Consider the following 27,914-nt stretch of genomic DNA (forward strand, 5'->3'; position numbering starts at 1 on the left):
ATTACAGGCAGTCACACAAATGAACACAACAGAGGCAGGAAAAACCAGCACTGAGCAGGTGTCCAGTGTCCCCTATGGAACCGAAGAAATGGATCGGTAAGTACCAAAATCCTGTTTTCTCCTTCATCCACTGGATCCCTCAGTACAAATGCAGTATATATATCTCCTCAATCCAGTCCTAATGGGTCCCGGAACATCTGACTGCTATACATAATCATCCTGTGTGCCGAGTTCCCGTGTGCTTCCCCCGTCGGCATTGAAACCCAATTCAAGCACCAGAGTTAGAAATAACAAACCGTGTGCACAGCAGTTAGTAGTGCAGTAATCCAATTAGAGGCTCTTCCCACCTCCACCACAAATATTGCACACTCAAAAAAAAAGAGATACCACTCCAGCCACTTAATAACATGGTGTCTTTAATTCCATATACTATCCCCCACTCTTAGGGCACCATAATGCAGGTGTATATCACACCGTGACGGTATCAGATGTTACCGGAAACATAGGGGATAAATAGCAAAAATAGTGTTATAGTGTATGAAACAAAATACACATTTATTACAAAAAAAATTCAATAAAACATGACCTATATAGACATCCACAATAAAATAACATCCAGGTATAGCAGAATGAATGGTCAATTACCGCCTAACGGAAAGAGCTGGCTCACAGTCAGTTCTTATAAGCATGTGTGTCAAGAGTCCCTCCAGGCTGCAGCTGTGGATTTCTCCTGAATCCAGATTCCTCTCCACAAACGCCGGCTAAGTCCACATCATTCGCCATACATTGGCTGTCAATTTCACGAGCACCAACGCGTTCTAGCCCTCCTCGGGTCTTTTTGAAGATCAGCTCTTAGCGTGCATATCGCACAGTACAAATGCAGGGTATATATCTCCCCAATCCAGTCCTAATTGGTCTCGGCACATCTGACCGCTATACATAATCATCCCATTAGTCCACGATCGTGTGTACCGGGTTCCCGTATGCTTCCCCCGTCAGCATGGAAACCCGATTACTACAACTGGTCACCTGGTCCGGCTTTCTCCGACGCTCAATGTTATACGTTGCCATAGCAGCTGGAGACGCTGTCAAATTTCCTGCTCTCAAATACTCCCAGTCTCCCTGCGGGGCCATATAACGTATTTCCACAAGTGTTAGTAGTCTTATGTTTCTCAGGTGCTGTTTATCTTTAGACAGGTCTCTTTGATATATCATAAGTATTATGTCAGGTGGTCCCAGGTAATCTATTTGAAGTGGAAGCATCCTCCACAAACACTACAAATCTAAAATAAATATGAGCAGAATTAAAATCATTTAAAAAACACAAAAAGTAAAAAATCACAAGAACCACTTAACTTCAAAATCTAAGTTCTGGCCTCCTGGTTGTAACGTTCCCAGTTCATACATAGTCCTCATCTCTGTTTTGGCTAATTGGTTTGCCAAGTCTCTTTTTCGGTAGAAACAGTCCAGTTTTCGGATGAAAATGGGTTGTTTCCAGGGATTTGGCTTCGCGTGCCTGAGGCAGGTGAAACAAAATCCCAGATAAGCAGTGGCTTGCGCCAGTTTATTGGCGCTAATAGGATAGCCCCCAATGGGACAATTAGCTGTGGTAATGAGAGATTGAGGCTCTTAGGGGGCAAACTGTGGTAGTACAGTACATGGTGGGTGGAATGGTTAGTATAGCACATACGTGAGACAGCAGGAGGGGCATGCAAGAAGCGTTATGGACACCTAGCACCTGCTCTCTTGCATGGCCCCCCCTGCCTTCCAGATTTTCCCTCAAAATTCTATCTGACGCACATGACTCCAGGGTCCTCATGACATGGGGTTATTTCCCTCCAGTATGCCCCCAGCAGCATTACCTACATGACCCCGAAATTACCACAGCAGTGTGTTCCCCACATGCCCCCTTCATAGCCTTACCAAACTATCCCTTTAAACTGGGACTCTCATGAATTACACAGGTTCTGTGGCTGTCAGTCATCAAGCCTGCATTTTACCCGGTTTTAATCATCCACAGAACCGGTGTAATTCAGGACTGTCCCAGTTTAAAGGGATAATATGGTAAGCCTACCCCTCCATATCAGCATGTTCCCCAAATGCCACCACCATTTGTCTCCCAGCAGCCTGCTTCCCCACATGCCTACATTGTCCCCAACATCTCCCTGACAAACCCCATCAACAGCAGCCTGCTTCCCTATGTGCCCCCAACGTCTCAGTCATGCCCCATCACCAGCAACCTACTTTCCAACATGATCGTGTGCCCCCTGCATCTCTCTGACCTACCCCATCACCAAGAGCCTGCATGCCCACATGCCCCGTGACTTCCTGACCTAGCCCATCACCAGCAGCCTTTTATCTCACATGGCCTCCTGTGTGTGCCCCATCACCAACAGCCGCCTTCCCAACATAGAATTTGATGGCAGATAAGAACCACTTTGCCCATATAGTCTGCCACTTTTTCAATCATATTGTTACTTTAAACCCTATTTGACCCTTTTTTCTTTGTAATAAGCCAGTGTGCCCCATATGCCCTCAGAATCTCCTCCGACATGGCCCTTGTTTTCTGTATTTGCCTCCAGTGTTTCTCGGACATGCCCCATCACCAGCAGATTGCTTCCCACATGACCCCAGCATCGTCCTGTCATGCCCCATTACCAGCAGTATGCTTGAACACATGACCCCGTGTATCCGCGTCGTCTCCCTGGCATGCCCCATCACCCTGTTCCCCCATATGGCCTCCTGTGTGCCCCATCTGCCCACAGTGTCTCTCTGACATGCCCCGTGTGCCCTAATCGCCTCTATGATATGCCTTATCGCCAGCAGCTTTCTTCCCCACATGCCTACCTGTGGGCCGTCAGTGTACCCTTGCCCCATCCAGAGCAGCCTGCTTCCCCACATGCCCCATCACCACAGTCTACCTGACATGTCCCAAGACCAACAACTTGATTCCACATGCCCCATTTCCCAGCGCCTCCCTGACTGGGTATGGGACTCAGGGTTAACAGTGTTTAGGTCGACACACATTAGGTTCACACCTATTGGTCAACAGTGACTAGGTCAAAACAGGAAAATAGGTTGAAACGGCCATAAGGTCGACATGAGTTTTTAATGTTGTTTTGGTGTCGTTTTCTACGTAAAGTGACGGGGAACCCCAATTAGTGCACTGTGTTCGCTCGCCATTCTTCGGGCAAGGCAAGTTGCCGTTCCCAATTGTAGTCCACGTGGAACGTAAAATATGAAGAGTTCAGAAAATGAAAAGAAATTAAATGTGAAAAACTCATGTCAACCTTGTTCAAGTCAACCTAATGGTCGTGTCGACCTACTCAATGTTGACCAATAGGTGTCGACCTAGAGTCCGGATGCCCTCCCTGATATGCTCCATATCCAGCAACCTACTTCTCAACATGGCCTCCTGTCTGTGAACCAACTGCCCCCCCCCCCCCCCAGACATGGCCTCCTGTGTGCCCCAACTAACCCCAGCGTTTCCCTCACCTGCCCGCAGCATCTCTCAAGATACCCTGTGTACCCCAAATGCCCCCGACAGGCCCCAAAACCACCAAATTCCAGTATCTCCCTGACATTCCCCATTACCAGCAGCCAACTTCCCCACATGCCCCTTGTGCTTCAAATGCCCCCCGAATTTCCATGACATTCCCCATCACCAGGAGGCTGTCCAGTGTGGCCCAACTTCTTCCTAACACACCCGATCACCACATGCCACCAACTGTTTCCCTGATATGCCTTATCGCCAGCAGTTTCAGCCCCTCATGCTCGTGTGCCTCCAGTGTCTCCCTGACCAACTCCATCACCAGCAACCTGCTTTCCCACATGCCAACCAGCTTCTTACCTTGTAAAGTGATTCAACTTGTAAGCAGCCTCAGCCAAAGATAATTATCCCATGGCTACTGCAGCTGCAACACCCGGGTACACACAGTTGGTTTTAAATCCAAGTTGGGGAAGGGACCTCTGACGTCACCAGGGGAAGAGCCACGGCCGAACTGGGTACCCGAAAAGTACGCTCGCCACCTTTCTAAAGGTAGTTGTAGGTGGCATGGATAGTAGAAGAAATATCCCGCTGGCCTAGCTCCTCTCCCCTGGTGTCGTAGCTCCTCCCCTGGTGTCGTAGCTCCTCCCCTTGACGTCAAAGGTCCTTTAGCTCACTTGATTCTAGCATCTACTGGGTACACACGCGCATGTGTGTAATATGAGAGCCGTCCCATGGTCTGATCACATGATCAGACAACTCATGATGACGTCAGGGAGTACATTTACAGAAGTGAAGGGGCTCTAGCCGCTACTATACTTTACAGTGTGTGGTAAGCAGAGTTTGTGTATAATAATATGCAGTATTATATGTGTATATGTGTGTTCCGAACCTCAGGGGGACTTGCCTGCCATGTATATATAGTTATGTACCGATACCAAAGGTAAAGAAGAGCCACAGCTAAGTGGCAGCCTCTTTACACATCCTATTAATTGTGGGCAGACTGGGATTGTGTAATACGTCTGCACTCTATGGGGAATGCTATGTTGCCCTTCTGTTCTATATTTTATGTCTTGTATTCTTAGGGTTTATACTTTAATTTATATTGTTAGTTTTGCTTCACCTATTTTATATACAAAACATAATTAGATATCTATCTATCTATCTATCTATCTATCTATCTAGCTTTTATTCATCTTCCTGCTTTACTGGTATCTGCTCCGTGCAAGTGGGAATGCAGTAATGAGAGAGGACTGGATGTTAGCAGACAGTCCGTGAGGTAAAAGGGTCTTGCTCGTAAGCTTACAATCTATAGACATTAAGTAAGGCTGGCTTCACAATCTGTTCTTTAGCATCAGTGGTCTGGCTAACACTGTAGCTTTTTCATGTCCATACATCTTCTCTCACATTGCTTGTATTATCGTACACTTTTTAGATACTGATGTTGAAGACCACAAGTAGGACGAATTGCATGGGTTATTCATGCCTCACTTCCAAATTCTACATAGTTGGATCCACCTGTTGAGGTAAGAACAACAGGAAATTAGTGGATTTTTTGTGTGTACACAACAGTACATTAGCTATTTGTGTTCATATATTTGTTTTGATGACAAATTGCCATTTTCATATACTATACAGATTTCAAACAAATGTATACCTGTGAAATTATAAAAAATAAAGAGAAGATACATATATAGCGGGGGTATTAAACTCAAAATGAAAACATTGCAGGTAAGAGACTTCCATTAATATCCTTTAAATGTTTAAAATGTTAAAGCAGTGGTTCCCAAACTGGAGTAAACAGGACACTTGCAGGGGTGCCACAGGTTGGTGGTCCAGGTCCAAATCAAATTAGCTATGGTCCATGTGATAGGCAAAATGAGTGGTCATGACTGCCAATCATAAAATATGTGGGTAAACAGAAGTGCACCCTCCATGTAAACGATCCTTAGGATTACAAGTAAACACAATGGACTTGGTATAATAATTTCTGCTGCGGGGTACACTGGGCTCCACAGGGAATGACATTGGGGTGTAGAGTAGGATGTTGATCCGAGGCACCAACAGGCTCAAAGCTTTGACTGTTCCCAGAATGCAGAGCACCGCTTCCTCTATAACCCCGCCTCCGTGCACAGGAGCTCAGTTTTGTAGTTTGTGCCATGCGGTAAGAAGGCATACAACGGGGGGCTGCTCCAGCAGCCCTGAGAGAAGATTTTAAAGAATATTGAAGACTTCAAGGGCTGCAGCAGAGACACTGTATTAGATGTCAGTCAGACATCTGCTGCAGCTCCATCACCTCCCCCAGCGGCTCTGTACACTCCTGCGCCCTGGTTGCCGGGTACCTACAGCGGAGGCTCCGGTTTTCTTCCAAGTTAGTCACATACACGACCGCTGTTCTCCCGGATCCCGTGGCCGCAGTCAGGGAGGAGGTAAGGGGTCCCCTCGAAGGGACCCGCTGTAAATTGTTATACTGCGCGGCGAGCCGAATGTGTTAGTACAGGGACCCCAGTAGACCACCAGGGCATGGGCACAGGTCGGTTTTCTCTCATAAAATCGTTTTATTAAGCCCCCAGTACCCGGTGGTGAAGTCCAGCAGGGGGATAAGGGTTTGACCTGTAGCCCCTCCCCCAGCCCCAGGGCGCCATTTAGAGTAAATGTTCCCGCCCTGGAGCTGAATATCTCTCTCCCTCACTCCCTGTCAGCGTTTGGGCGCCATTATCGCAAGCAGAGCTGATCCTGGGACTGTTTGGGCAAATCCTCCTTTGTAAAGCCGCCTGCCTGTCAGCGCTGTGCATTTTACAGGACACTTAAGTATTCTACATGTCTTTAGACAGTGTTAGTTAAGAAAAAGTGCATTTAGTCAGGGTTATTTAGTACAAGTACCCTGTGATATACATCCAGTCTTTACTGTGCATTGTTATATCTATTAAGTGTATAGCTATACATAGTACTACTCTGTATTGCTAGTCCAGTGCAGTTTTATTGCATGTCATAATTTCTGCATTGTACAAACTGTGACTCTGTGTGTGTTCATATAGCTTCTGTGTGACCTGCATTTCGTTTATCTCACTCAGATTGCTTTCCCTATATTCTATAACCTGAGGGGGCTAAGTGTGTCAGGTTTATCATAATATAGGCAGTTCACAGGATATACTCTGTGTGTATTTTTCTCTGTGAATTTTAGTCACCATGGGGGTAATTCCAAGTTGATCGCAGCAGGATTTTTGATAGCAGTTGGGCAAAACCATGTGCACTGCAGGGGAGGCAGATATTACATGTGCAGAAAGAGTTAGATTTGGGTGGGTTATATTGTTTCTGTGCAGGGTAAATACTGGCTGCTTTATTTTTACACTGCAAATTAGATTGCAGATTGAACACACCACACCCAAATCTAACTCTCTCTGCACATGTTATATCTGCCTCCCCTGCAGTGCACATGGTTTTGCACAGTTGCTATCAAAAATCCTGCTGCGATCAACTTGGAATTACCCCCCCATATACCTCTTGAATTCCCTGTTTGTGCTGATACACTGCACAGGTGGTTCTTGTCAGGTGTTCTGCTGCTGATATTGTACTGTGTTGCCTTGCATTGAGCTTTTGATTATGTCAGCTACAAAGGGCAACGGAGCTGGGGCTGATCCCACACTGCGTGGTGTTGACGCTGCAGACACATTTGAGGATAACATAGCAGCTGAGGGTTCAGGTTCTGGGGGTTCCTTACCCCCCAATGGGACTGTAGCAACGGGGGTGCAAAATTACCCACCTTGGGCTACCTTCTCCACGCTATTGAATACGCTGGTAACTAGACTAACGCCCCCTATGGGACCTCCTGTGCCGGTACAACCGCTTATGGTCCCCGCGGTTAACCCGCTGTGGGCAGATCAACTGTCCAATCAGTTACAGCAATTGAACCAATCACTGACTGCTCAAAAGTCTAACCCTCGCCTGCCTAAGACCAAGGGGTCCTCTAAGCGGGCAATTACTTCCTCACAATCCACCAACGTCCCAGACACCTCGTCTGATGAGGATGGTGTTTATACGGACACAACAGATTCTGATCCTGATGCTTCTGATGGGGAAGTTGTTTCGCAGGTAATGTTCCTGACTTCTTAGAGGCTATCAGGCTCATTCTTCAGGTTGATGATGAACCGGAGCCTGATGCTGCCCCTAAGAAACTGGACAGGTTTAAACGTCAGAAGGTGGTTAAACAAGTTTTACCTCACTCTGAACATTTAGTTGACATACGTCAGGAGTCCTGGGAAAATCCAGGAAAGAAGTTCACACCTCACAAGAAGATGCTGGCTCGCTACCCCCTCGCTGTGGAGCTTAGTAAAAATTGGGAAACACCCCTGCCAGTGGATTCGCAAGTGGCGTGGCTGGTAGTATCTTCAGCTCTGCCTGTAACTACTGTCACGTCCTTGAGAGAGCCAACGGACAAGCGTGTGGATGGATGTTTGAAGGCAATCTACACCCTAAACGGTGCGGTGCATAGGCCCACTATTGCAGCGACATGGGCTGTGGAAGAGTTGGCTCAGGAGCTGGAGGCGGAGTTGCCTTCCAATGCTTCTGATCATGCTAGACAATGCCTGCCGTATATTGTTACATCGTCTCATTACATTTAAGAGGCTGCTTCTGATGCCGGTATTCTGGCGGCCAAGGCTTCTACTATGTCCATTTTGGCTCGCAGAATTCTCTGGTTACGGTCCAGGTCTGTGGACATGGACTCTAAGAAAACCCGTAGGTACTCCCCTTCAAAGGAGACATTCTTTTCGGAGAAAAGCTCAACAAGATAGTGGCTGACTTAGCGTCTGCTAAAACAGCATGTCTTCCTAGTACTGCTCCTTCGGTGCCGAAGGCTAAGAGTACTTCTTTTCGCTCCTTTCGTCCTTCAGGGAAAGCAAAAGGTCAGGGGTACCCAAAACAGGTTCGCACTTCCAAACCCAATAAGCCCAAACCCAAACGGGCCTGCCCGTCAGCCTGCTTTCAAAACTGACAAGCCTGCTGCATGGCGGGGCGGGCCTCCCTCTTTGGGATCCCAGAGTGGGGTCCGACTTCTAGGGTTTACCCAGGAATGGTTGAAGGCCACTTCCGATGCCTGGGTACGGGAAGTTGTCACTCGAGGTTACGCCGTATCCTTCAAGAATCGTCCCCCCCCCCCCCCCCCTTCCTCATCGATTTTGCCTGACAGACGTCCCTTCGGATCAGGTGAAGGCAAAGACTCTTCATTTGGTGGTACAGTCCCTTCTGGAAACAGAAGTGGTTGTACAGGTGCCTCTGGCTTAAAGAGGCAAGGGGTACTATTCACCGCTGTTCCGAGTCCCGAAACTGAATGGGTCTTCCTGGCCCATTCTCAACTTCAAGTCCTTGAACAAATTTCTGAAGGTCTCCCAAGTTTCGTATGGAAACTCTTTGCTGTATTGTTCTGGCTTGGGGACTATATGGTCTCGCTGGTCATACAGGATGCTTACCTGCATATTCCCATTGCAGTGTCGCATCAACAGTACCTGACGTTTGCGGTTGGCAACCTCCATTACCAATTTCGGGCATTGCCTTTTGGTTTGACCACGGCTCCGCGAGTCTTCACCAAGGTCATGGCAGTAATGACGGCTGTACTCCGCCGTCAAGGGGTCGGGATCCTACCGTACTTGGACGACTTGTTGATCCTGGCAAATTCCCCAGAGATTCTCCTACGCCATCTGGATCTGACTATCCAGTTTCTGCAAGCCCACTATGGGTGGCTCTTCAACTGGAAGAAATCCTCCCTGGTCCCTGCTCAGAGCATGGTGCACCTGGGGGCGTTTTTGGTCACTCACAACCAGCGGTTGTTCTTGTCTCAGGAGAAAGTCCTGAAGCTTCAGGACAGGAGTCGATGCTTCCTATCTCGTCCGTGAGTGTCGATTCGGCAATGCAAGTGCTAGGTCTCATGGTATCGGCTTTCGACATGGTGGAGTACGCTCAATTCCATTCCCGCCCTTTCCAGAGGCTGATTCTTGCCAAGTGGGACGGCCTGCCTCACCGGATCAGGTCTGAAATTATCTCATTGTCTCCGGAGGTCCGTCTGTCACTGAGCTGGTGGCTTCAGGACCAACAATTGCGCAGGGGTCAACCCTTCTGGATCTCCAACTGGGTCCATCTGACAAAGGACGCCAGTCTGAGGGGTTGGGGCACGGTGTTGGAGCAACACTCCCTTCAGGGTCGGTGGACCAAGGAGGAGTCTCTCCTCCCGATAAACATTCTGGAATTGCGGGCGGTGTTCAACTCATTGAACTTGGCCCAGCATTTAATACAGAACAGACCTGTTCAAGTACAGTCGGACAACGCCACCACGGTGGCATACATCAATCATCAAGGCTTCAAAAAAAATATTTTGGGGAACTTTTCCATAATTTACGATCCACGTGGACTACGATTGGGAACGGTAACCTTGCCCGAAGCATGGCGAGCGGACGCGGTGCACTAATTGGGGTTCCCCGTCACTTTTACGCAGAAAACGACTCCAAAAAAACTGTAAAAAAAAACCAAAAAACCTCATGTCGACCCTTTTGCGTGTCGACAATTTTCACGTGTCAACCATTTGTACATGTCGACCATGCCAATGTCGACCAATAGTGGTCGACCTAATGACTGTCGATCATAACATGGTCGACCATTCATACCGGAACCATAAAGTTCATATGAGTAGTAACAATTAATTTGTGTAAGAGTTCATATACAAATAATAATCTGTAAAGGTTGTGTTATAAATGTGCCACAGACTGTAACAATATGAACTGCGTGAGTCAGAAAGTACATTTACTGTGAACTTCATTATATCCAATATACAGGGCTGCAACTATTGGTGGACGAGCAGTGCTGCCACTCAGGGCCTATGGGTGGCACTGTAGCTGCCCCATGGCACCAGTATATAACATGCAGCGTGCCTGCAGCAGCACCCTGGATTCTGACCTCCTGGAGTGTTTAGGATGCTCCAGACCCCCAGCTTCTCCCTGGCCGGTGGATAACTGTAAGCTGTAATAAAGATTTCATATAGTAGTAATCTTATTATGTAGTTTACCCTGGTACATCAAGCAATACTAAAGTTGTAAATTGTTCTACATATTAATACTTCACTTTTATTTTTACCCTAGAAAAAAGGTTCTTTTAACCTAAAAAATGATTTTTATAACTGCATGATATGCATAAAAATATTTAAGCTACTTAGTAATTATTACATGTGTATTCCGAGCCCATCTTTTTTTATTTAATATGCTTGTTTAAATAAATTTATGGTGTAATATACTGTACACAGTATTTCATTGTAAAACCTTTTTACTTCTTTTTTATTTTTTTTTTATTTTTGCTTGTGATGTGCTAAAGGTGCATACACACTGAGCTATTTTCTCCCCTGCCCAGTGATGTCAGCAGGGTTGAATGGCTATCCATAGCAAGACGCTATGGAAAGCCATCCACCCCGCCATTCATGAAGCGGGAGCGCGCATCAGTGCTCAACGCCGGGGCATACACACTGGGTGGTTTTTAGCTGAAAGCAACTCAAAACACCAAAAGTGAACTGCTTTCATCTCAAAATCACCCAGTGTATATGGGCCTTAAGTATTAGAAACTGATGCCACATGCATTAGTAAACTGATGAATTAGCAGATGTTTGTTTATCCCCTTTACTGGATATAGGATAGAGCAGGACCTATGCAGGCTTGCTTTCCCTGTTTCTTCACGGTTTCCTTTAAGGTTACAATAGGATGCTTTCTCTTAGAAGATATTCCTGTGACATAGCTTAACATGGATATAGTTTCTACAAGTATTTTGAGCTTATTTTAACTACATGTTCTCTTACGTCCTAGAGGATGCTGGGGTCCATTTTAGTACCATGGGGGGGGTATAGACGGTTCCGCAGGAGCCTTCGGCACTTTAAGACTTTTTAAGTGTGAACTGGCTCCTCCCTCTATGCCCCTCCTCCAGACCTCAGTTTAGAAAATGTGCCCGGGAGACTGGATGCACACCAGTGAAGCTCTACTGAGTTTTGCTGGAAAAGACTTTGTTAGGTTTTTTATTTTACAGGGAAGCTGCTGGCAACAGCTTCCCTGATTCGTGGGACTTAGTGGGGGAAGTAGGAACCAACTTCTCCATTAGTTCAATGGCTCTGCTTCTGCTGACAGGACACCATTAACTCCTCAAGGGTACTGAACACAGCCCTTGCCTGGCTGCTGCTCACTCCCACAGCACTGCCGCCACCCCCTAACAGAGCCAGAAGTCAGAAGGCTGGTGAGTATTTACCGGAGGCCTGCAGAGAGGGTTCCTCCGGTCATCGTGGTGGCATAAAGGTACCAGCGCAGCGGCAGGAAGCTGCACACCATATCTCTCAGAACAAGGGTGCAGAGCGCGGGGGGGGGCACACTATCTGAGCGGCATGGAAGAAACCTTACTCTAACTGGCTAAAAAGTACACACGTTAGCCACTGGTGTACTAAATCCCCGGCAGGTATAAATATTACATTACTGAGGCTGAATCGCGCCATTACAGAGCGGCGGGATTTCTCTTCAGACTTGCCAGAACACTCACTGGGTGCCATTTTTCTCCTGCAGAAACACCAGTGTGAATCTCCTGAACGATGTTATTCCTCATGACAATGCTGCTACAGGTACCAGGGTGTTATAGAAGGGGAAAGGAGTGTTTATTACTTTAGGTCTGCGGACCTAACATTGAAATAGCGCTGTAATTGTGTAGTACTTATACAGTTTACATATGGGTGCAGTGTGTGGACTGGCAAATCCCTCTTTGTTTCTCTGACAGACATTGGTGTGAGTCTGTCCCCGATAGCTCCCCTATGTGATAGTGTGTGTGTAACATGCAGGAGAGAGCTCTTCCCCAGAGGAAACCGTTTTGAATGCACAATGGTAAGGAGGTGGCCCTTCCATCAGAAGGAGCCAGTGTGGGTGAGAGAGTGGTAAAGTATATTGTCAAAGGCCCTCATTCCGAGTTGTTCGCTCGCAAGCTGCTTTTAGCAGCTTTACACATGCTAAGCCGCCGCCTACTGAGAGTGAATCTTAGCTTCTTAAAATTACGGTAGCGTTTTTTCGCACACACCCATAAAACGTACAGTTTCCGCCCAGAAACACCCACTTCCTGTCAATCACACTACGATCACCAGAACGAAGAAAAAAACGTAAGTAAAATACCTAACTGCATAGCAAATTTACTTGGCGCAGTCGCACTGCGGACATTGCGCATGCGCACTAAGCGGAAAATCGCTGCGATGCGAAAAAATGTACAGAGCGAACAACTCGGAATGACCACCAAAGTTTGCAAAGGTACAACAGACAGTCTGTGGAAGATACATTGCTGATCATTTCAAGTCATCCACTCGGGACCCCTCCAGTTCCCAGAACATGTCTCTGACGCAGATCATGCAAGGGGACACTGGCACAGATTCCGACACTGAGGTCGACACTGGGGATTTGAGAGGGGTATCCCCAGATTAGCCAAAAGCATTCAAGATATGACGGTCGCAATGGAAAAGGTGTTGGAGTTAGATACCACACCGGTACCTACAGGAAAATATTAAATTTATCTTACGTCCTAGAGGATGCTGGGGACTCCGTAAGGACCATGGGGATAGACGGGCTCCGCAGGAGACATGGGCACTAAGAAAGAACTTAAGGTATGGGTGTGCACTGGCTCCTCCCTCTATGCCTCTCCTCCAGACCTCAGTTGATTACTGTGCCCAGAGGAGACTGGGTGCATTACAGGGAGCTCTCCTGAGTTTCCTGGAAAGAAAGTATTTTGGTTAGGTTTTTTATTTTCAGGGAGCACTGCTGGCAACAGACTCCCTGCATCGATGGACTGAGGGGAGAGAAACAGACCTACTTTAATGTTAGGCTCTGTTTCTTAGGCTACTGGACACCATTAGCTCCAGAGGGAATGGAACGCAGGTCTCACCCTCGCCGTTCGTCCCAGAGCCGTGCTGCCGTCCTCCTCGCAGAGCCGGAAGATAGAAGCCGGGTGAGTATGTGAAGAAAGAAGACTTCAGAGGCGGCAGAAGACTTCAGATCTTCATAGAGGTAACGCACAGCGGTAAAGCTGTGCGCCATTGCTCCCACACAGCACACACAGAGCAGTCACTGTAAGGGTGCAGGGCGCAGGGGGGGCGCCCTGGGCAGCAATAAGGACCTCCGAATCTGGCAATAAGCATATATACAGGCTGGGCACTGTATATAAAAGAGATCCCCCACCAGTTTTTGAATTTTTCAGCGGGAATCTCCCCTGCGGGAATCTCCCCTGCTTACCACGGTGAAAGAGGGTTTTAAAAGGGGGGGCACATAATTTGGCGCAAATAGATAATTACAGCGCTATCTGGGTAAACATATAGTGTGTTTTTTTCCTGGGTCATTAGCGCTGGGTGTGTGCTGGCATACTCTCTCTCTGTCTCTCCAAAGGGCCTCGTGGGGGAGCTGTCTTCATATAAGAGGTTTCCCTGAGTGTGTGGTGTCGGTACGCGTGTGTCGGCATGTCTGAGGTAGAAGGCTTTCCTAGCGAGGAGGTGGAGCAAATGAATGTGGTGTCTCCGTCGGCAACACTGACACCTGACGGGGTGAATATGTGGAATGTTTTAAGTGCTAATGTGAATTTATTGCACAAAGGGTTGGACAAAGCTGAGTCCAGGAATTATGCAGAGAGACAGGCCCTGCCTGCCCCTATGTCGCAGGGACCCTCGGGGTCTCAAAAGCGCCCACTATCCCAGATAGTAGACACTAATACCAACACGGATTCTGACTCCAGTGTCGACTACGATGATGCAAAGTTACCGCCAAAATTGGCTAAAAGTATTCAATATATGATTATTGCAATAAAGGATGTTTTGCATATCACAGAGGAACCTCCTGTCCCTGACACAAGGGTACACATGTATAAGGTAAAGAAACCTGAGGTAACCTTTACCCCTTTTCATGAGCTGAACAAGTTATTTGAAAAGGCGTGGGTATCTCCAGACAAGAAACTGCAGATTCACAAAAGGATTCTTATGGCGTATCCTTTCCCGGCTAAGGACAGGATACGGTTGGAATCCTCCCCAAGGGTGGACAAAGCGTTGACACGCTTATCCAAAAAGGTAGCACTGCCATCCCAAGATACGGCTACCCTCAGGGATCCTGCTGATCGCAAGCAGGAGGCTACCTTAAAGTCCATTTACACACACTCTGGTACCTTACTCAGACCATCGATAGCGTCGGCTTGGGTTTATAGCGCTGTAGCAGCGTGGACAGATACCTTATCGGCGGAATTGGATACCCTGGATAAGGATACCATTTTAATGACCCTTGGTCATATTAAAGATACTGTCTTATATATGAGGGATGCTCAAGAGACATTGGCCTACTGGGTCGATTTCTGCTAGACGAGTCCTATGGACCCAGCAATGGACAGGTGATGCCGACTCAAAGAGGCATGTGCTTACCCTTTTTTTTACTTTAATAATCTTCAGCTGCACCAAATCCAGCAGTCTTCTGCCACCTGATACTTATTCCAGTGTCATCTGCTGATGTAGCTATGTTTATTTACCCTGTACGTGTCCTATATTGTCGTCAACTGTAAGTTGCTGTTTTCCTGTTTGATTATTTGTTTATGTACTCAGTAATTGGGCGCTGCGGAACCCTTGTGGCGCCATATAAATAAAGGATGATGATGATAATAATAATAATAATATGGAGGTTTTACCTTACAAGGGTGAGGAATTGTTTGGGGAAGTTCTCTCGGACCTGGTCTCCACAGCTACGGCAGGTAAATCAAAATTTTTGCCTTATATTCCCTCACAGCCTAAGAAAGCGCCACATTATCAAATGCAGTCCTTTCGATCAAATAAAAACGAGAGTACGAGGATCGTCCTTTCTTGCCAGAGGTAAGGGCAGAGGAAAAAAGCTGCCAACCACAGCTAGTTCCCAGGAGCAGAAGTCCTCCCCGGCCTCTACAAAATCCACCGCATGACGCTGGGGCTCCGCTCAGGGAGTCCGCCCCAGTGGGGCCACGTCTTCGACTTTTCAGCCACATCTGGGTTCACTCACAGGTGGATCCCTGGGCAATAGAAATTGTTTCCCAGGGTTACAAGCTGGAATTCTAAGAGGTACCTCCTCGTCGGTTTTTCAAATTGGCCCTACCAGCTTCTCCCCCAGAAAGGGAGATTGTTTTAAATGCAATTCACAAATTGTGTCTTCAACAGGTGGTGGTCAAAGTTCCCCTGCTTCAACAAGAGAGGGGGTATTACTCAACCCTGTTTGTAGTCCCGAAACCGGACGGTTCGGTCAGACCCATTTTAAATTTAAAATCTTTGAACCTATACTTGAAAAGGTTCAAGTTCAAGATGGAATCGCTCAGAGCGGTCATCGCCAGCCTAGAAAGGGGGGATTTTATGGTATCCCTGGACATAAAGGATGCATACCTTCATGTTCCCATATATCCACCTCATCAGGCATACCTGAGATTTGTGGTACAGGATTGTCATTACCAATTTCAGACGTTGCCGTTTGGGCTTTCCACGGCCCCGAGGATTTTCACCAAGGTAATGGCGGAAATGATGGTGCTCCAGCGCAAGCAGGGTGTCACAATTATCCCGTACTTGGACGATCTCCTCATAAAAGCGAGATCGCGAGAGCAGTTGTTGAACAGCGTGTCACTTTCACTGAAGGTGTTACAACAACACGGCTGGATTCTCAATATCCCGAAATCACAGTTAGTTCCTACGACTCGTTTGACCTTCTTAGGCATGATTCTGGATACAGACCAGAAAAGGGTTTATCTTCCGATAGAAAAGGCCCAGGAACTCATGACTCTGGTCAGGGACCTATTGAAGCCAAAACAGGTGTCCGTGCATCACTGCACTCGAGTCCTGGGAAAGATGGTGGCATCTTACGAGGCCATTCCCTTCGGTAGGTTCCATGCGAGGACCTTCCAATGGGACCTACTGAACAAGTGGTCCGGGTCACATCTACAGATTCATCAGTTGATCACCCTGTCCCCCAGGGCAAGGGTGTCTCTCCTGTGGTGGCAACAGAGTGCTCACCTTCTAGAGGGTCGCAGGTTCGCCATTCAGGACTGGATTCTGGTAACAACGGACGAGAGCCTCCAAGGTTGGGGAGCAGTCACAAAGGGAAGAAACTTCCAAGTTCTTTGGTCGAGCCAGGAGACTTGTCTTCACATCAACGTCCTGGAGCTGAGGGCCATATACAACGCCCTTTGTCAAGCGGAGACTTTGCTTCGCGGCCTACCGGTTCTGATTCAGTCAGACAACAGCACCGCAGTGGCTCATGTAAACCGCCAAGGCGGCACAAGGAGCAGAGTGGCAATGGCGGAAGCCACCAGGATTCTTCGCTGGGCGGAAAATCATGTAAGAGCACTGTCAGCAGTGTTCATTCCGGAAGTGGACAACTGGGAAGCAGACTTCCTCAGCAGACACGGTCTACATCCAGGAGAGTGGGGACTTCATCAGGAAGTCTTCGCACAGATTGCAAGTCAGTGGGGACTTCCCCAGATAGACATGATGGCGTCACGCCTCAACAAAAAACTACAGAGGTATTGCGCCAGGTCAAGAGACCCTCAGGCGGTGGCAGTGGACGCCCTCGTGACACCGTGGGTGTTCCAGACGGTATATGGGTTTCCTCCTCTTCCTCTCATTCCCAAGGTGTTGAGAATAATAAGAAAAAGAGGAGTACAGACAATTCTCATTGTTCCAGATTGGCCACGAAGGACCTGGTATCCGGATCTGCAGGAAATGCTCACAGAAGATCCGTGGCCCCTTCCTCTAAGACAGGACCTGTTACAACAGGGGCCCTGTCTGTTCCAAGACTTACCGCGGCTGCGTTTGACGGCATGGCGGTTGAACGCCGGATCCTAGCGGAAAAGGGCATTCCGGATGAGGTCATTCCTACTCTGATAAAGGCTAGGAAGGACGTGACAGCTAAGCATTATCACCGTATATGGCGAAAGTATGTTTCTTGGCGTGAGGCCAGGAATGCTCCTACGGAAGAATTCCATCTGGGCCGTTTCCTTCACTTCCTACAGACTGGAGTGAATTTGGGCCTAAAATTAGGCTCTATTAAGGTTCAGATTTCGGCCCTATCCATTTTCTTTCAGAAGAAATTGGCTTCTCTCCTAGAAGTACAGACTTTTGTGAAGGGAGTGCTGCATATTCAGCCTCCTTTTGTACCTCCAGTGGCACCTTGGGACCTGAACGTGGTGTTGAGTTTCCTTAAGTCACACTAGTTTGAACCACTTCAAACGGTGGAGTTAAAATATCTCACGTGGAAAGTGGTCATGTTGTTAGCCTTAGCTTCGGCTAGGCTAGTGTCGGAGTTGGCGGCTTTGTCTCATAAAAGCCCCTATTTAGTTTTCCATATGGATAGAGCGGAATTGCGGACCCGTCCTCAATTCTTGCCAAAGGTGGTTTCGTCTTTTCATATGAACCAACCTATTGTGGTGCCTGTGGCTACGCGAGACTTGGAGGATTCCGAGTCCTTTGATGTGGTCAGGGCTTTGAAAATTTACGTGGCCAGAACGGCTAGGATCAGGAAAACAGAAGCACTGTTTATCCTGTATGCAGCCGACAAGGTTGGCGCTCCTGCTTCTAAGCAGACTATTGCTCGCTGTATCTGTAACACGATTCAGCAGGCTCATTCTACGGCTGGATTGCCGTTACCAAAATCAACAAAGGCCCATTCCACCAGGAAAATGGGCTCTTTTTGGGCAGCTGCCCGAGGGGTCTCGGCGTTACAGCTGTGCTGAGCTGCTACTTGGTCGGGTTCAAACACTTTTGCAAAATTCTACAAGTTTGATACCCTGGCTGAGGAGGACCTCATGTTTGCTCAATCGGTGCTGCAGAGTCATCCGCACTCTCCCGCCCGTTTTGGAGCTTTGGTATAATCCCCATGGTCCTTACGGAGTCCCCAGCATCCTCTAGGACGTAAGAGAAAATAAGATTTTAAACCTACCGGTAAATCTTTTTCTCCTAGTCAGTAGAGGATGCTGGGCGCCCGTTCCAAGTGCGGACTACTTCTGCAAGACTTGTATATAGTTTTTGCTTACATAAGGGTTATGTTACAGTTTTCCTCAGTCTCAGACTGATGCTGTGTTGTTCATACTGTTAACTGGTTCGTATATCCCAAGTTATACGGTGTGGATGGTGTGGGCTGATATGAATCTTGCCCTTAGATTAACTAAAATCCTTTCCTCGTACTGTCCGTCTCCTCTGGGCACAGTTTCTCTAATTGAGGTCTGGAGGAGGGGCATAGAGGGAGGAGCCAGTGCACACCCAATACGTAAAGTTCTTCCTTAGTGCCCATGTCTCCTGCGGAGCCCGTCTATCCCCATGGTCCTTACGGAGTCCCCAGCATCCTCTACGGACTAGGAGAAAAAGATTTACCGGTAGGTTTAAAATCTTATTATACAGCAGGTGGTGACTTTTCCTTCTTCAAGGGACTTGAATGCATGCTTTGAAAATTCCTGGGCCAGCCCAGAAAGAAATGTACTATTCCTAGAAGGACACGTGTAGTGTACCCTTTCCCTGAGGACGATAGGCACATATGGGAATCATCCCCTCTGGTAGACACCTTAGTTACTAGGCTGTCTAAGAAAATCATGTTGCCTGTCCCAGGGTCAGCCTCGTTAAAAGATCCTGCCAACCGTAAATTAAAAAATATAAAATAAAAATCCATTTATATGGATAACGGCATGTTGCTTAGGCCCACCATTGCTTGTGCGTGGGTGGGGAACGCTGTAGAAAAATGGTCAGACAACTTGCTAGTTAATATAGACACAGTTGATAAGGTTGACCTAGTCGTATCTCTCGGTCTTATTATAAAATATTGCAAGTTACTTAATTGAGGCTATGAGGGATGTTGATTTGATTGGTTCAAGATTCTCCGCTATGGCGATTTCAGCGCAGGGACCTAGGGATCCGACATTGGAATACTGATGCGGTATCAAAGAGAAATATTGAGCCGCTCACTTATAATAGTGCAGCCCTCTTTGGAGACAAGCTGGATGCCATGATTTCAAAGACTACATCGTGCAAGTCAGGATTTCTGCCTTCTGCAGCTGCTTCGGCTAGGAAAGGATTTAATTTTCATACGATGCAATCCTTTCGGCCCAAAACAAAAGGTACCCCCTTCGTAGGACGGGGGCGGGGAAAAGGTAAGAAACCTACAACACATCAGGTTCCCAAGAGCAGAAACCCACAGCTGCTTCTGCTAAAACCACAGCATGACGCTGGGGCTCCCCTGCGGGAGTACGATCGGGTGAGGGCCCGTCCTCTATTCTTCAGCCAGATCTGGGTTTACTCAGATCTAGATCCTTGTATATTACAGTTACAAGTTGGAATTTCATAATCTTTCCCCATGCCGATTTTTCAAATCAGCCTTACCAGTTTCTGTTCAGGACAGAACAACAGTGCAGGACGCAATACAGACATTATGTCAAGACGAGGTATTTTCCTTAGTCCTTGTACTTCAACAGGAAACAGGGTTTTATTCAAGTCTGTTTGTAGTGCCGAAGCCGGACGGCTCGGTCAGACCGATTTTAAACCTGCAATCGTTGATTCTTTACCTGAAAAGGTTAAAATTCACAATGGAGTTCCTGAGAGCAGTAATCTCCAGTGTGGAGGAGAAGGAAATTACCGTGTAGGTGGACATCAAGGATGCTCATTTGCAGGTTCCCATTTACCTTCCACAAACATATCTGAGGTTTGCAGTTCGGAACTGCCACTACCAGTCCCAGACATTGCCTTTCGGGCTCTCCACGGCTCCGAGGATATTCGCCAAGGTGATGGCGGAGATGATGGTTCTCCTTTGCAAGAAAGGAGTCAATTTAATTCCTTACCTGGCAGATCTCCTGATAAAAGCGAGTTCCAGGGAGATGTTAGTACAGAACAGTGCACTGTCCCTGACTGTGTTTCAACGGCACGGTTGGATCATAAACCTTCCAAAATCACAATTGGAACAGACGCTGAGGTTATCATTTCTGAGAATGATACTGGACACCGGACTACAGAAAGTATTTCTAACGGTGGAAAGGGTTCTGGAAATCCAGAAAATATGGCCGATTCCATGCCAGGGTGTTCCAGTGGGACCTACTGGACAAGTGGTCCGGATTGCATCTACACATGCATCAGAGGATAATCCTGTCGACGAAAGCCAGAATTTCACTCTTGTGGTGACTACATAGTTCCCACCTCCTAGAGGGACGCAGGTTCGGGATTCAGGCCTGGATTCTGGTGACCACAGATACAAGTCTCCGAGGTTGGGGAATGCTTCCAAGGAAGATGGTCAGGTCAAGAAGTACTCCTTCACATAAAGATTCTCGAATTGAGAGCTGTGTACAACAGCCTTCATCAAGCGGCACACCTTCTTCAAGGTCGTCCCATACAGATCCAGTCAGACAATGTAACGGCAGGAACTTACATAAACCGTCAAGGCGGAACAAAAATGGCAGAGGTGACAAAAAAAAAAATACTCCTCTGGGCAGAGAGACATGCTAAAGCTCTGTTGGCAATTTTCATTCCGGGAGTGGACAACTGGGAAGCGGACTTCCTCAGCAGACAAGATCTCCATCCAGGAGAATGGGGCCTCCACCCAGAGGTCTTTGCGGAGGTAGCAAGTCGTTGGGGCATTCCTCAAGTAGATATGATGGTATCACGTCTCATCAAGAAGCTTCGTTCCAGGTCGAGAGACCCACAAGCAATAGCAGTGGATGCACTGGTGACCCAGTGGGTGTTTTCAGTCGGTGTATCTGTTCCCTCCACTTCCACAAATACCAAAAATTCTCAAGATCATCAGGAGAACAAGGGTTTGGGGAATTCTCATTGCTCCAGAATGGCCAAGGAGGGCTTGGTATCCAGATCTTCAGAAGTTACTGCTAGAAGATCATCGGCGTCTTCCTCTACGCGAGGACCTGCTTCAGCAGGGGCTGTTAGTTTATCAAGACTTCCCGTGGCTGTGTTTGGTGGCATGGCTGTTGAGCGCCAGATCCTAGCCCATACGGGTATTTCCAATGAAGTCATTCCCACACTTATTCTGGCCGGAAGAGGGGTAACGTCCAAGCATTACCATCGTATTTGGTGAAAATAGGTCTCTTGGGGTGAATCCAATAAGTCTCCGGTGGTGGAGTTTAAATTAGGACGTCTTCTCCTATTTCTACAGGCGGGTGTGGATGCTGACTTGAGATTAGGGTCTATCAAGGTCCAAATTTCGGCCTTTTCCATTTTCTTTCAGAAACAGTTGGCTTCACTTCCTGAGGTCCAGACGTTCGTGAAAGGGGTTCTGCGCATTCAACCTCCCTTTGTGCCTCCTGCGGCACCATGGGATCTTAATGTGGTGTTGCAGTTCCATTAAATCGGACTGGTTTGAGCCTCTGCAAGAGGTGGAGTTGAAGTTTCTCACTTGGAAAGTGGTCATGCTGTTGGCCTTGGCATCAGACAGACGAGTGCCTGAGTTAGGAGCTCTGTTTCACAACAGTCCTTCCTTAATCTTTCATCAAGATAGGGCTGAACTAAGAACACGTCAGCACTTTCTTCCTAAATTTGTGTCTTCTTTCCATATTGACCAACCTGTGGTGGTGCCAGTGACTTCTGACACCTCAGCCGTTTCAAAGTCCTTGGATGTCGCCCTGGGCTGCAATTAGAGTACCTTACATTGGCAAACAGCACATAATATAGTCTAAAAAACTATAGATGTGCAAAAATCCCCCGCCATAATATAAATATAAGAGCGGGAGAAGTCCGCCGAGAAGGGGGCGGGGCTATCTCCCTCAGCACACTGGCGCCATTTCCTCTTCACAGCTCCGCTGGAAGACAGCTCCACAGGCTCTCCCCTGCAGTTTCCAGGCTCAAAGGGTTAAAAAGAGAGGGGGGGCACTAAATTTAGGCGCAAACTGTATATGTAAAGCAGCTATAGGGAAAAATCACTTTGTGTTAGTGTAAATCCCTGATTATATAGCGCTGTGGTGTGTGCTGGCATACTCTTTCTGTCTCCCCAAAGGACTTTGTGGGGTCCTGTCCTCAGTCAGAGCATTCCCTGTGTGTGTGCGGTGTGTCGGTACGGCTGTGTCGACATGTTTGATGAGGAAGGTTACGTGGAGGCGGAGCAGGAGCCGATAAGTGTGATGTCGCCCCCTGTGGGGCCGACACCGGAGTGGATGGATATGTGGAAGGTTTTAACCGACAGTGTCAACTCCTTACATAAAAGGTTTGACGACGTGACAGCCATGGGACAGTCGGCAGCTCAGTCCGCACCTGCCCAGGTGTCTCAGAGGCCATCAGGGGCTCAAAAACGCCCGCTGACTCAGATGGCACACAGAGATGTCGACACGGAGTCTGACTCCAGTGTCGACGAGGATGAGATAAATGTACAGTCCACAAGGGCCATCCGATGTATGATTACGGCTATGAAAGATGTTTTACACATTGCTGACATAAACCCGGTTACCACAAAAAAGGGTATTAAGTTTGGGGAGAAAAAGCAGCCAGTGACTTTTCCCCATCTGACGAGTTGAATGAACTGTATGAAGAAGCGTGGTGTTCCCCTGATAAGAAACTGGTGATTTCTAAGAGGTTACTGGCGGCATACCCTTTCCCGCCAACAGATAGGTTACGTTGGGAAACATCCCCTAGGGTGGATAAGGCGCTCACACGTTTATCTAAAGGTGGCACTGCCCTCTCAGAATACGGCCGCCTTAAAGGAGCCTGCAGATAGAAAGCAGGAGGCTATCCTGAAGTCTGTATATACACACTCAGGTACTATACTGAGACCTGCAATTGCTTCGGCATGGATGTGTAGTGCTGCAGCCGCATGGTATGATACCCTGTCTGACATTGATACCCTCGACAGGGATACTATTTTGCTAACTGTAGAGCATATTAAGGATGTAGTCCTATATATGAGGGATGCACAGAGGGACATTTGCCGACTGGCATCTAGAATTAATGCAATGTCCATTTCTGCCAGGAGAGTATTATGGACTCGGCAGTGGACAGGTGATGCTGATTCTAAAAGGCACATGGAGGTTTTGCCTTATAAGGGTGAGTAATTGTTTGGGGATGGTCTCTCGGACCTCGTATCCACAGCAACAGCTGGGAAATCTACATTTTTACCTCAGGTTCCCTCGCAGCCTAAGAAAGCACCGTATTATCAGGTACAGTCCTTTCGGCCCCAGAAAGGCAAGCGGGTCAGAGGCGCTTCCTTTCTGCCCAGAGGCAAGGGGAGAGGGAAAAAGCTGCACCAGACAGCCAGTTCCCAGGAACAAAAATCCTCCCCTACTTCCACTAAGTACACCGCATGACGCGGGGGCTCCACAGGTGGAGCCAGGTGCGGTGGGGACGCGTCTCCGGAACTTCAGCGACCAGTGGGTTCGCTCACAGGTGGATCCCTGGGTTCTGCAAGTAGTATCACAGGGATACAAGCTGGAGTTCGAGGCGACTCCCCCTCGCCGTTACCTCAAATCAGCCTTGCCTGCTGCTCTCAGGGAAAGGGAGGTAGTACTGGCGGCTATTCACAAGCTGTATCTTCAGCAGGTGATAATCAAGGTACCCCTCCTTCAACAGGGACGGGGTTACTATTCCACAATGTTTGTGGTACCGAAACCAGATGGTTCGGTGAGACCCATTCTAAATTTGAAATCCTTGAACATTTATATAAGAAAGTTCAAGTTCAAAATGGAATCGCTCAGGGCGGTTATTGCAAGCCTGGAAGAGGGGGATTTTATGGTGTCACTGGACATCAAGGATGCTTTCCTGCGGGTGGTCTTCTGTTTGCCGGCGGTCGGGCTCCCGGTGCTCGGTATACCGGCGCCGGGAGCCCGACAGCCGGCATACCGACAATTATTTTCCCTCGTGGGGGTCCACGACCCCCATAGAGGGAGAATAAAATAGTGTGGCGCGTGGCGAGCGCAGCGAGCCCGCAAGGGGCTCATTTGCGCTCGCCAAGCTGTCGGTAAGCCGGCGGTCGGGCTCCCGGCGCCGGGATGCTGGTCGCCGGGAGCCCGACCGCCGGCCAGCCGTAGTGAACCCCTTTCCTGCATGTCCCCATTTATCCACCTCACCAGGAGTACCTCAGGTTTGTGGTACAGGACTGTCATTACCAATTCCAGACGTTGCCGTTTGGTCTGTCCACGGCACCGCGGGTATTTACCAAGGTAATGGCCGAAATGATGATGCTCCTCCGAAAGAAGGGAGTCATAATTATCCCGTACTTGGACAATCTCCTTATAAAGGCGAAGTCCAAAGAGCAGTTGCTAGTCAGCGTAGCACTATCTCAGGAAGTGCTGCATCAGCACGGCTGGATTCTGAATATCCCAAAGTCACAGCTGATTCCTGCGACGCGTCTGCTGTTCTTGGGCATGATTCTGGACACAGAACAGAAGAAGGTGTTTCTCCCGAAGGAAAAGGCCCAGGAATTATCATCTCTGGTCAGGAACCTCCTGAAACCAAAGCAGGTGTCGGTGCATCACTGCACGCGAGTCCTGGGAAAGATGGTAGCTTCTTACGAAGCAATTCCCTTCGGCAAGTTCCATACAAGGATCTTTCAGTGGGATCTGTTAGACAAGTGGTCTGGATCGCATCTCCAGATGCATCGGTTGATCACCCTGTCCCCGAGGGCCAGGGTGTCTCTGCTGTGGTGGCTGCAGAGTGCTCATCTGCCCGAAGGCCGCAGATTCGGCATACAGGACTGGGTCCTGGTGACCACGGATGCAAGCCTCCGAGGTTGGGGGGCAGTCACCCAGGGAAGAAACTTCCAAGGACAATGGTCGAGTCAGGAAACTTCCCTACACATAAATATTCTGGAACTAAGGGCCATTTACAATGCCCTGAGTCAAGCAGAACCCCTGCTTCAAAACCAACCGGTTCTGATTCAGTCAGACAACATCACGGCAGTCGCCCATGTAAATCGACAGGGTGGCACAAGAAGCAGGATGGCAATGGCAGAAGCCACAAGGATTCTTCGATGGGCGGAGAATCACGTGCTAACACTGTCAGCAGTGTTGCGCCAGGTCAGGGGACCTTCAGGCGATAGCTGTGGACGCTCTAGTGACACCGTGGGTGTACCAGTCGGTGTATGTGTTCCCTCCTCTTCCTCTCATACCCAAGGTACTGAGGATAATAAGAAAAAGGGGAGTAAAAACTAAACTCATTGTTCCGGATTGGCCAAGAAGGACTTGGTACCCAGAACTTCAAGAGATGATCGCAGAGGACCCATGGCCTCTGCCTCTCAGACAGGACCTGTTGCAGCAGGGGCCCTGTCTGTTCCAAGACTTACCGCGGCTGCGTTTGACGGCATGGCGGTTGAACGCCGGATCCTAAAGGAAAAGGGCATTCCGGATGAAGCCATTCCTACGCTGATAAAAGCTAGGAAGGATGTGACAGCAAAACATTATCACCGCATATGGCGAAAATATGTTGCTTGGTGTGAGGCCAAGAAGGCCCAACGGAGGAATTTCAGCTGGGTCGATTTCTGCACTTCCTACAGTCAGGAGTGACTATGGGCCTAAAATTGGGTTCCATAAAAGTCCAGATTTCGGCCCCGTCTATTTTCTTTCAAAAAGAACTGGCTTCACTGCCTGAAGTTCAGACGTTTAAGGGAGTGCTGCATATTCAGCCCCCTTTTGTGCCTCCAGTGGCACCTTGGGATCTCAATGTTGTGTTGGATTTCCTAAAATCACATTGGTTTGAGCCACTTAAAACCGTGGAGCTAAAATATCTCACGTGGAAAGTGGTCATGCTGTTGGCCTTGGCTTCGGCCAGGCGTGTGTCAGAATTGGTGGCTTTGTCGTGTAAAAGCCCATATCTGATTTTCCATATGGACAGGGCAGAATTGAGGACTCGTCCCCAAATTCTCCCAAAGGTGGTATCAGCTTTTCATTTGAACCAACCTATTGTGGTGCCTGCGGCCACTCGTGACTTAGAGGATTCCAAGTTGCTGGATGTAGTCCGAGCCCTAAAAATCTATGTTTCTAGGACAGCTGGAGTCAGAAAAACTGACTCGCTATTTATCCTGCATGCACCCAACAAGCTGGGTGCTCCTGCTTCAAAGCAGACTATTGCTCGCTGGATCTGTAGCACGATTCAACTTGAACATTCGGCGGCTGGACTGCCGCATCCTAAATCAGTAAAAGCCCATTCCACGAGGAAGGTGGGCTCTTCTTGGGCGGCTGCCCGAGGGGTCTCGGCTTTACAACTTTGCCGAGCTGCTACTTGGTCGGGTTCAAACACATTTGCAAAATCTACAAGTTTGATACCCTGGCTGAGGAGGACCTTGAGTTTGCTCATTCGGTGCTGCAGAGTCGTCCGCACTCTCCCGCCCGTTTGGGAGCTTTGGTATAATCCCCATGGTCCTTACGGAGTCCCCAGCATCCACTAGGACGTCCGAGAAAATAAGAATTTACTCACCGGTAATTCTATTTCTCGTAGTCCGTAGTGGATGCTGCAATATGTGTATATAGATATTGCTTAACTAAAAGGTTTTGTTATGAGCCATCTGTTACTGAGGCTCAGTTGTTGTTCATACTGTTAACTGGGTATAGTTATCACAAGTTGTACGGTGTGATTGGTGTGGCTGGTATGAGTCTTACCCTGGATTCCAAATCCTTTCCTTGTTGTGTCAGCTCTTCCGGGCACCGTTTCCCTAACTGAGGTCTGGAGGAGGGGCATAGATGGAGGAGCCAGTGCACACCAGATAGTACCTAATCTTTCTTTTAGAGTGCCCAGTCTCCTGCGGAGCCCGTCTATTCCCCATGGTCCTTACGGAGTACCCAGCATCCACTACGGACTACGAGAAATAGAATTACCGGTGAGTAAATTCTTATTTTGTCTTATATGACCCCAACAAGATTGGGTGTCCTGCTTTTATGCAGAATACTGCGCGCTGGATCAGAGGTACATTCAGCACGCTCACTACACGGCAGGATTGGCCGTTATCTTTTTTACACAGTTTTCCTGTGTTCAGATGTTAACGACTGTTGCTGTTACGTTGTACATGCTGGTTGGCATGAGTTATGTTAAAGGCCATGTTAGCCGACATGTTTTTTGTGTATAGTGTGAGCTGGTGTGATCTCGCCACAAGTTAATAGTAATTCCTCTCTCGAAAATGTCCGTCTCCTCGGGCATAGTTCCTATACTGAGGGCTGGAGGAGGGGCATAGAGGGAGGAGCCAGTTCACACTGTTAAAAAGTCTTAAAGTGTCAAAGGCTCCTGCGGAACCGTCTATACCCCCCATGGTACTAAAATGGACCCCAGCATCCTCTACGGACTAAGAGAAAAGGATTTACCGGTAGGTTATTAAAATCCTATTTTTTGTACTGACTAGTGTCAAAGTACCTGGTTTACGTACTAATCCAATGGTGAGCTCAGGCCCAAGACATGTTCTGTGCATGTGCAGAACAAGTTTTGCGATCATGTTCACAG

The 27,914-nt window shown here is 48.1% G+C and overlaps 1 protein-coding gene and 1 long non-coding RNA gene across 9 annotated transcripts in view; one reads left to right on the forward strand and one right to left on the reverse strand.

The window, feature by feature from the left end:
• Window positions 1-399: 399 nt before the first annotated feature.
• LOC134948813 (uncharacterized) lies at window positions 400-4,210 on the reverse strand. Its single transcript, XR_010183029.1, has 2 exons — window positions 3,851-4,210; window positions 400-1,283 (listed from the first exon to the last, which is right to left on the reverse strand). It is a non-coding gene; the product is annotated as an uncharacterized LOC134948813 (long non-coding RNA).
• The window catches only part of LOC134948811 (H(+)/Cl(-) exchange transporter 5-like), a 389,251-nt gene continuing 365,520 nt past the window's right edge, over window positions 4,184-27,914 (forward strand). For 3 of the 8 annotated variants that reach the window (XM_063937053.1, XM_063937050.1, XM_063937057.1), the window contains exons 1-3: window positions 4,184-4,319; window positions 4,923-5,013; window positions 5,126-5,218. Coding sequence is in view for 3 of the 8 variants with exons in the window: in XM_063937050.1 (XP_063793120.1) it covers window positions 5,204-5,218 (15 nt within the window). In the remaining 5 variants the exon portion in view is untranslated. Of the gene's footprint in view, window positions 4,320-4,746; window positions 4,767-4,922; window positions 5,014-5,125; window positions 5,219-5,653; window positions 5,917-10,311; window positions 10,491-27,914 lie in introns of those variants that run through there. The other 5 variants (XM_063937054.1, XM_063937051.1, XM_063937052.1 and 2 more) reach the window with 5 other exon arrangements.

This window comes from Pseudophryne corroboree, chromosome 8, assembly GCF_028390025.1.
Source record: "Pseudophryne corroboree isolate aPseCor3 chromosome 8, aPseCor3.hap2, whole genome shotgun sequence".
NCBI classification, from domain to species: Eukaryota; Metazoa; Chordata; class Amphibia; order Anura; family Myobatrachidae; genus Pseudophryne; species Pseudophryne corroboree.